General features: G+C 41.2%; 1 protein-coding gene and 1 pseudogene across 2 annotated transcripts in view; both read left to right on the forward strand.

The window, feature by feature from the left end:
* Tm9sf2 (transmembrane 9 superfamily member 2) overlaps positions 1–10094 on the forward strand; it is a 50884-nt gene that overhangs the window by 12662 nt on the left and 28128 nt on the right. For both annotated transcript variants that reach the window (XM_021181309.2, XM_029468790.1), the window contains exons 2-3: positions 2951–3018; positions 5301–5394. In XM_021181309.2, the coding sequence (XP_021036968.1) occupies positions 2951–3018; positions 5301–5394 (162 nt within the window). The remainder of the gene's footprint in view (positions 1–2950; positions 3019–5300; positions 5395–10094) is intronic.
* Positions 716–1928, forward strand: LOC110308940 (annotated as a pseudogene).

Consider the following 10094-nt stretch of genomic DNA (forward strand, 5'->3'; position numbering starts at 1 on the left):
ACTGGACTGCTAGGATTAAAGGTATGGGCTGCTACTGCTAAGCAAAATAACTTTAAAAAAAAATGTGTATTTGTTTATCAAGACAAGATCTCTCTTGCTTTGGTTGTCCTGGAACAGACAATACTCTGTAAGAGATGTATTTTGTGTGTGTGTCCGCGCGTACGCATTCTCTGAGAGGCCAGAAAAGAGCATCCAAACTGGGGCTGGAGATAAAGGTAGCTGTGTGCTGAACTAGCAGGGGTGCTGGAAACTGAGCTCTGTCCCTCTGCAAGAGCAGTCACCCTCTTAACCTTCTCTCCATTCCCTAAAATAGAAATGATTGTGGCATGGAGTGAAATACTGAATTTGGAAATCAGACTTTTGAAAACAAATTTGCTTTTTAAAATATCTTATTTAATATTTTAGTAAATTTAGAATTTCAAAAGCATTAGTAATATTAGAGCCATTTGCATCTGTAAAAGTTATATAGGAATGTTTTAAATGCATATAATTTGTTAATTGAATATACTTGTTAAAGAATAGTTTTGCTCCTCTCGGTCCCATATTGAACTCGAGTTGGAAGAGGCGAGTCTCAAAATGGAGGTAAAACTGCCACCCAGTACCCCCAGCCTGACTCCGGCTACAGCTGCTGCTGCTGCCGGGGGTGGGAGGGGAGAGGGCCATGATCCAAAGGAACCAGAGCAGCTGAGGAAGCTGTTTATTGATGGTCTGAGCTTTGAAACCACAGATGATAGCTTAAGAGAGCATTTTGAGAAATGGGGCACACTTACAGACTGTGTGGTAATGAGAGATCCCCAAACAAAACGTTCCAGAGGCTTTGGTTTTGTGACCTACTCTTGTGTTGAAGAGGTGGATGCTGCAATGTGTGCTCGGCCACACAGGGTTGATGGGCGTGTGGTGGAACCAAAGAGAGCTGTTTCTAGAGAGGATTCTGTAAAGCCTGGCGCCCATTTAACGGTGAAGAAAATCTTTGTTGGTATTAAAGAGGATACGGAAGAATATAACCTGAAAGACTACTTTGAAAAGTATGGCAAGATTGAAGCCATAGAGGTTATGGAAGACAGGCAGAGTGGGAAAAAGAGAGGATTTGCTTTTGTAACTTGATCATGACACAGTTGATAACATTGTTGTTCAGGGGGCTGGTGAGATGGCTCAGTGGGTAAGAGCACCCGACTGCTCTTCCGAAGGTCCAGAGTTCAAATCCCAGCAACCACATGGTGGCTCACAACCATCCGTAACAAGATCTGGCGCCCTCTTCTGGAGGGTCTGAAGACAGCTACAGTGTACTTACATATAATAAATAAATAAATCTTTCAAAAAAAAAAAAAAAACAAAACATTGTTGTTCAGAAATACCACACTATTAATGGGCATAATTGTGAAGTGAAAAAGGCCCTTTCTAAACAAGAGATGCAGTCTGCTGGATCACAGAGAGGTCATGGAGGTGGATTTGGCAACTTTATGAGTCGTGGAGGAAACTTTGGAGGTTGTGGAGGAAACTTTGGTGGAAGAGGTGGCTATGGTGGTGATGGTGGATATAATAGATTTGGAGGTGATGGTGGCAACTATGGTGGTGGTCCTGGTTACAGTAGTGGAGGAGGTTATGGAGGTGGTGGACCAGGCTATGGAAACCAGGGTGGTGGATGTGGTGGTGGAGGAGGAGGCTATGATGGTTACAATGAAGGAGAACATTTTGGGGGAGGTAACTATGGTGATGGTGGAAACTATAAGGACTTTGGAAATTATAGTGGACACCAACAATCAAATTATGGACCCATGAAGGGGAGCAGTTTTGGTGGAAGAAGCTCAGGCAGTCCCTGTGGTGGTGGCTATGGATCTGGAGGTGGAAGTGGTGGATATGGTAGCAGAAGGTTTTAAAATAAAACAGAAACGGTGAATGAGAACCCTACTTGCCTAACGAGGAATGTCTTTCCCACCACCTTAAATACGAAGGTTTCTGGCTGGGTAAGGTTTGTAGTTCACAGTAAAAACCGATGACACCGTTCGTTGGTTTCCCACAAGTTAGTGTCACAGTTGAGACATTACCCCTCAAGCTCAGTTTTGTTTTGGTTCCCACTGAACAAATTCTAAGACATAGGCAGTTACATTCTGCAGTGCCGTGGGTGTTTGTCATAAGCTAGATGTGCCTCTTCATGGGTACAACTCAATGTTCTAAGGTAAAGTCATCCTTCAATAGGGAAAGTCATGTTGGCTTTTCAAAAATAGTTTTTGGTGTATGACTTTAATAAGCTGTTCCCACCCTAGGAAGAAGTAGGAACTTTCACAGTTATCAGAATAATTGTCTTCCTTAAAGCTCTATAGCGTGTGTGTTTACTCTTGTGTGGACCAGTCAAGTGTTTAGTCTCCCTAACCCATCACACAAACAGGCTCTCACTGTTGTCCTAGCCTGGAGCTCAATCCACCAGCCTTCCGTGTCTCCCAAATGCTGGGGTTAAAGGGTGGTGCCTGTATGATAACTCAAGTTCCTTTTAAAATCATCCAAAGAACAGTTGGGTTACTACTCACATAATGTTGCTGGTTGTTCATAAGGGCTATTTCTGCTGCCCTGAAAGGGCTTATTTGAAAATTGCTTAGTTCAGGTTACGTCTTAGTAGAACATTTTCAGGGGACAAATCTGCAAAATGTTTCCCACACAGGGAACATCCCTGCGTCAACAAGTTTGCTTGGCATTTAAGTCGGGATTAAATTCACAGAAATCATAGTTACCAATAAGGTAGCAATCGTTCAGTGGTGGTTATTAACAGATTGCAGAAAATAGATTTGCTTAGGAGGCATTTACAGTCCATTTCCTTTCTGAAATAAAGTTATTTTAATAATAATAAAAAAAGAATAGTTTAATAGTTCAAGCATGTAGAATTTCCCTCAGTTCCAAGCATGACTTGTGTCTGTCTTCAGGGTTCATGTTCTAATCTTGTGCTTCCTCATTTCAGGCTGATATAGAATTGTTTGTTAACCGGCTTGATTCAGTGGAATCTGTTCTTCCTTATGAATATACAGCGTAAGTTTTCCAGCTTGATTTTATGATAATGTTTATGTGGCTCATCAGATTTTTTGTATGTAGAACTTTATTCATTCCCTAAGTGCATAGGGCCTGAATATTTGGGTAGAGGTGATGGAGATAGGCTCTTACTTTAGCCCTACCTGGTACACACTTTGGCAAGTCTCCTGCCTCAGCCTCTCAAGTGTTGGGATTGCAGGAATACCCACCACACCCAGTTTGGAAACACTTTCAGAGAAAACATGCTGTTCTGGGGCTAATGAGAGGGCTCAGTAGTTCAGAGCATATGCTGCTCTTTCAGAGGACCCAAACTCAGTTCTCAGCACCCACATGATGGCTTGCAAGTGTCTGGAACTCTACTTGTAGAGCATCCTACATCTTGTGGTCTCCATGGGTATCAATACACATGCATACAAATACAAATTGTGCATACAAATACAAAATGTATCTGATAATAGATACATCAACGAAACATGATTTTACTTTTTTATCTGACCATAAGAATGTAATTTGTTCTCTTTAAATTATTATTTATGTATATGGTTGTTTTACCTGCCTGAATGTCTGTCATCACACAAATGCCTTGTTTTGGGGCAGAAGGAGGGCATCAGATGCCCTGGAATTGGAGTTAGAGATGGTTGTAAGCTGCCATGTAGGTGCTGGGACTTGAACCCTGCCTGGTCCAGATAAAACACTGAGCCATCTTTCCAGCCTCTTCTATACATTTTAAAAGAATTCTCCTTCGTGTTATTCCCAGAAAGAACCACTATTTTGTCTGAGGCACTTTTTTCTCCAGTCTTTGACTGTGTGAGCATCCTGTGTAGTTTTACTGTAAACAACAATAAGCATCTTGTCTTCTCAACAGTGGCCTCACACCTTCCCTGTCAGTGTTCAGTCATTGCAGACTTCTCTGCAACCTGCACAATTATGTATAGTGCAGTTGTTTTCTGATTGCATTTCATTTCCAGATTTTTAAAGTTTTTGTTGTTGCTGTCTCATATATGAGGTGTATCTGTGGAGTCAGTGGTCTCTTTCCACATGGCTTGGCTGACTGCACTGAGCTGGTCAACCTATGCAACAAACACTACCCATTGAACCATTCTTTTTGACCTTCTAAGGTGTGGATTTTGTTGTTTGCTGTGTTATGAAGTGTGCTGCAAAAAAACCCTATAATCATTTAACTTCTGTGTTCCATATTAGTTGTTACATAGTTCCTAGATTATAATTGGCTTATTTATCCATAGCGCAAAGAGTTTTAAAGGGCAGTGTTTGCTATACAAAACAGTATATACAAAAGCTATTGCCCCGTAAGAACCTCTCTGCCTAAGTATATGTAAGGAAGGTGTACACAAGCCCTGAGCTGTGCCTGACTCACACAGGGGAGAGTCACTGCTTTCCTGGGTTCTGCTTATTCTGTTGAGGAGTCAGCATGTTTATTGAAATCTTTGTTCTTCTGATCCGTGTTTGGGAGTGTTTTGTAATTTTTGAAATTCACCTTCCTCTTAAGAATCTCAGTATACGAGCCGGGCGTGGTGACGCACGCCTTTAATCCAGCACTCGGGAGGCAGAGGCAGGCCGACTTCTGAGTTCGGGGACAGCCAGGGCTACACAGAGAAACCCTGTCTCGAAAAAACTATACTGTGGCCATTATACTCACACACTCCCCACGTTATTTCTTAATGAGTGTCCTATACTTTTCTGTGACAAAATTGAGTGAATTGAAACCAAATTTTACTAAAGCTGACTTGTAATACACAAAAATTATAGGAGAGAATCGTAGGATTCTGAATGTGCTTTTCCATCCCTCTGAGTTCTCATAGTAAAAGAATGGGTGGGCACCATATCTGCGTGAGGCAGATTGATACATCTGGAAATGTTATCTATGGGAAGATTTGAATTAAGAAGTTACAACAAAAGATTAATCCTGGAAAAAAAGCCTGCATAAAGACATTATAACAGATATAGTATATATTATATATAGTTAAATGATTATATATATTATATATGGTTATGATAATATGTAGTTACATGACATACTATAATATATATTATAATATAGAATTAAACTTCACAAGAATAAGATGTAATGTGTAGATTTTTAAGAAGCCTTATATATAAAATGTAGTACATTTCTGGTTCTGGTGGGAACTGTGATGCCTGAGACTTAAACGTAAGCACATTCCTCATTTAAAGAGCTCCTGAAAAAAGGAATCTCTCAAGAGTGGCCATGGTTCTTACCTCAGTGTTTTCTCTATGGCTAAATGTTAATGTTCTTTCTTCAGGTTTGACTTTTGCCAAGCGTCAGAAGGAAAACGCCCATCTGAAAATCTTGGTCAGGTATTATTCGGGGAAAGAATTGAACCCTCACCGTATAAGGTTTGTATTTGGTTAAATAAAAATTTCTTACCATAGCTTTAGAGGTTTCTTTTTTGTTCTTATTTGAGAACTGTCACAAATAAATTGCACAGATGAGGAGCACTTACTTTGGTTTGCACCCATGAGTAACTTCTTTTTTTCCTTTTCCTTTTCCTTTTCCTTTTCCTTTTCCTTTTCCTTTTCTCTCCCCTCCCTCCCTCCCTTCCTCCCTCCCTTCCTTCCTTCCTTCCTTCCTTCCTTCCTTCCTTCCTTCCTTCCTTCCTGTTGGAGTGTGTGTATGTATGTATGTATATGTATTTAAAGTTTATTTTATGTGTAAGAGTGTTTTCCCTGCATGTATGTCTGTGCACCACTTGTGTGCCTAATGCCCATAGAGATCCCTTAGAATTGGAATTATGGGGGGTTGTGAACTGCCATGTTGGTTCTGGGAATCAAATCCTGGACCTCTAGGAAAGCAGTCAGTGCCCTTAACCACTGAGCCATGTCTCCAGCCCCCAGGAGAGATTTCTCCAAGCCTTGGTTTAGAAAGAGCCTTCTTCTTTTCATAGCATGTCATTGATAGTTCTGCTCTAGTGTTATGATGCACAGTGTGGAGTCTTCTGTCCAGTCATGGAAGGTTGTCTCTGTTATTCTTTGTCTGTCTCCTCTTTCTGAACAGTGTCTGTAGATTTTCTTGATTCCCAAGGGCAACATTGCCTGGTCTTTTCTGTTGGTATTTTGAAGAGATTTTTAATTTTCATTTTACTTTTAGTCTTGGGTTATTTAGCTTATAGCCTATTTGGTACAGTGTTGGGTTTTTTTGTTTTTGTTTTGTTTTCCCATGTACAATGGCCTGGGGTCTATCCTCAGCACCACAAAACCAAGCATGGTAATACAGGCCTGTAATCCCTGCACTTAGGGTTGAGGGCAGGAAACTTGAATGTCCTCAGCTACTTAATGAGTTGGAGGCCAGCCTGAACGACCTAAGACCTGCCTCAAAAACAAAATGGGTTTATTTGAAACATCACATATAATTTTTTTTAGGACACCAGTTAAATGAAACTGAACACAATATAAGATATTCTCTTCGATATATGTACTTCATCATTTCCCATAATTATCTCCCTTTTTAAGCTTTGATCTTTTGAACTTATTCTCCCATATTGAGCAGTCCTATCTCTGGTCATTTTATATATGCTCTTCTACTGTACAAAGAGTGGTAGACCTCTTTCAGAAAAATTAAGACATTTATAATTATAACACATCACTGTATAAATAGTTTAGTGGTGTGGAAGACTATAAAATGAAAAGTAAGTCTCTCTTCTCCCTTAGTTCTACTTGTTTCTTTTTAGCATTTTCTGAAGATTTGTACACACATACAAGTTGTTATAAATACAATTAGATTGTTACTTATTTAGTGTATTAATATATTTATATATAATGTACACACATTTATTTTAATGTATTCTGTACTTTGCATTGTTCCTTCCCTGCTTCCTTGGGCATCTGACCCTACTAGAACTCTTCCTGTGATGGCTGTCATTTGATTCCCAGGTATCCTCAGCTCACTGCTGCCTCTCCTGGCTTCCCATTCTTCTTCCTGTGGCTTAGACTCTAGCCTTAGCAACCTGGCCTTCTTTTCACCAGGCACTTTCTTCTTCTTGGCACTTTGTTAGGTGGAGCATCCACCCGGCTAATCCCTGGGTCTGCATTGGTCCCAGTAACCATCTTACACCCCCTCCATGCAGAACCCATTCTGTGAAGCCTCAGGGGCAGAAAGATATAAACACTGTATAAACAGTTGAAGACCTTTCGAAATGATGTTACTGGGGAAGAATTCAGTGTGTCTTTATGGGGAGCATAAAGCAATAATTCTTTGTTATGAATTTGAGAGATTATTTTGATACTGCATTCATTTGCAGTGGATGCTGTTGTCAGGCATATCTATGATATTAGACAGACAACTTAAATATTAACGTGTCTGTTTACTTAGTGCTGGCCTTTAGGAAAGAGTCTGGTGGATGTGGTTCAGGCCTTTAAACCCAGTAGAGGCAGGCAAACGGGTAGATCTCTGCTTCGGGGATCTTACTCTGCCAGAGACAGACAGCCTTTGGTACAATAGTAAACTGGAAAACCGAACCGAACCGAACCGAACAAACAATTGCTGTCTGTAGAAGGAGCTCATTCTTGACATTTCTAAATGTTTGTAGGACCCTTGCTTGGGTCCTGGGAATCTTAGATTTAATCTCTTGCCCTGGCAGCTGAGGTAAAGTAGAGCAGAAGGATTCTTAAATAGAGAAAGGTGTGCACCCAACATTTTTCACATTCTACAGAAACTTAGGGTCAAGATCTGTGTTGAACAGAACATAGTGACACATATGTCTGTGGAGATGCTAAGGGCAGGCCCAGGTTATCCTGGCTACCTAGCAAGATCCTGTCCTCCAAACCAAAAAGTATTAAGTTCAATTCCCAATTTAAAGAGATTCTTGAAGACTACAGCATATGAAAGCATGGTATTGGGCCATCGATGAGAGTTTTCTTTCTAAACCAGCCATAAATGATTTTTCAAATTTCTGGGTCATGTTATTTTGGAATCAACTTTGATTAGAAAGCCTGAATTTATTTTAAAAGATGAGCTATAACCTACCCACTCTCTTTTTTTTGTTTGTTTGTTTTTCATTTTTCTTTTTTCTTTTGGTTTTTCGAGACAGGGTTTCTCTGTGTAGCCCTGGCTGTCCTGGAACTCACTCTGTAGACCAGGCTGGCCTCGAACTCAGAAATCCACCTGTCTCTGCCTCCCAAGTGCTGGGATTAAAGGTGTGTGCTGCCACACCTGGCGTTTTTCGTTTTTCAAGACAAGAGTTTCTCTGTGTAGCCCTGGCCATTTTGGAATTCACTTCTTTAGGTGAGTTGGGACTCACCCAGGCTGGTCTTGAGCTCAGAGATTCACTTACATCTGCCTCCCAAGTGCCAGAATTAAAGGTGTGCACCACACTGCCTGGCTAGACAATATACTTTAATTCGTTTTGACCCTCCTGTGCTTTATTTTCAGATATTTTTACTCCACTTAAGTATGTAGTGAAGCAGCAGTGATAACCAGCAGCAGAGGCGGTCCCCAGCTGAAGGCTGCTTGGTTGCCTTTTTCTGGGGCATTTGTTTAGGTCAGGAAAAGTACAGCTTAAGACAGTGTGTGGATCGTAAAACCCCATGTACCTGTAAGCACTCACCGACGCATCCATTCACCGGGCTAACATTTGTGGGTTAGCTACTTTGTGCATACCCCAGGCACTGTTACAGATGTAGAATATAACAGTGGACAGGACAAGAGAAATCCCTGGCCTTTGTGGCTCTTTGGTCTTGATGGCAAGGAGGAGACTGGAGAGAACTAAAGAAAACAGTATGTCAGTTACTTGGGAAAGAATTTCCAAAACTAAATGTGGACAGAGAGTTTGTCATTTTAGGTAAGACTTACTGAGAGGTGACATTAAAAATGTAAATTAAAAAGTCTCTCTGAGAAGGTGACATTTGAATACAAGACCTTAAAAATACGTGAGGGAGTAAGTCACTCAAGTGCCTGGGGAAGGTATTTTAGAGGCAGACAGAAGATGCCAGGTCCCCAGGTGTGGACTTGCCTGGGCTGTTCAAGGTACAGAGATAAAGGAGTACAGCCTGAGCAAGGAGTGAGAGAGGGGGTCTGGTGAGAGATGAGGGCAAGAGTAACGGCTCTTACAGGAGGAAGCCCAGTTGAGTGGTAGAACACTTGCAGCATGCTTGAGGCCCTTACCACCACAAGAAACAACAGTGACTCAAACTTTGGACCCTTCACATCTGAGCAAGATTGGACATTGTTGCATAAGCTTGGCTCTTAACATGATCACTCACTATTGAGGCGTGTTGAGAACAGACTGAGGGGTATAAGGAGAAACCCCAGTCAGGAGATTTCACAGCTGTCCGGATAGGGTTTGATGGTGGTTAGGGGGAGATTGTGACATAGTTGGACTCTTAGAATCAGCTTGTTTTTTTTTTTAAAGTAGAGCCGAAAGAATTAGCTAAGGAATAGGATATAGACTGGGGTTTTCATTTCCTACAGCAGATAAAACAGCAATGAACAGGAGTGAACAGAAGAGTAAATTTGGGACATCTCATGCCCTCTTCTGGCTGTTGTGGTACTTGCACACATGGACATACGATAAAATTAAAGATGTGTATTTTATAATATGGAGAGTGATACAGGAAACCTCCTGCCCACCACATACGTGCACTTGGGCACACCTACACCTCTCTGCATGCATATACACCCCCACAATATAATACAATTAAGTAAAATAGGGCAAAATTGAGCTTGGGTGTCACAAAGGAGGGTTGGTTCCTTTGCCAGCTAGTAACATTTTAAAATATTTATCAAAACTTAAGTACTGAGGGTTGGAAAGATAGCTCAGCAGTTAAAAGCACCCCTGTGCTTTCAGAGGACCCCGGGTTGAGTCCCAGCACCCACATGGCAGCTTATAGCTATCTGTAACGCCAGTCCCAGAGGATCCAACACCGTCATCTGGCCTGAGCATGCATGTGGTATATGGACATACACATAAAAATAAAAAGTGACAATGATTTCAAACACGGAATTTCTAACTAAGCATAAGGAGAGAAGCTTTGTTTCTATAGCTCAACCCTTTGGATCATATCCTGACTGGCATTTCTTAGTTTGTGTCTCTAATGTCTTG

The sequence above is a fragment of the Mus caroli genome, chromosome 14, assembly GCF_900094665.2.
Source record: "Mus caroli chromosome 14, CAROLI_EIJ_v1.1, whole genome shotgun sequence".
Lineage (NCBI taxonomy): Eukaryota > Metazoa > Chordata > Mammalia > Rodentia > Muridae > Mus > Mus caroli.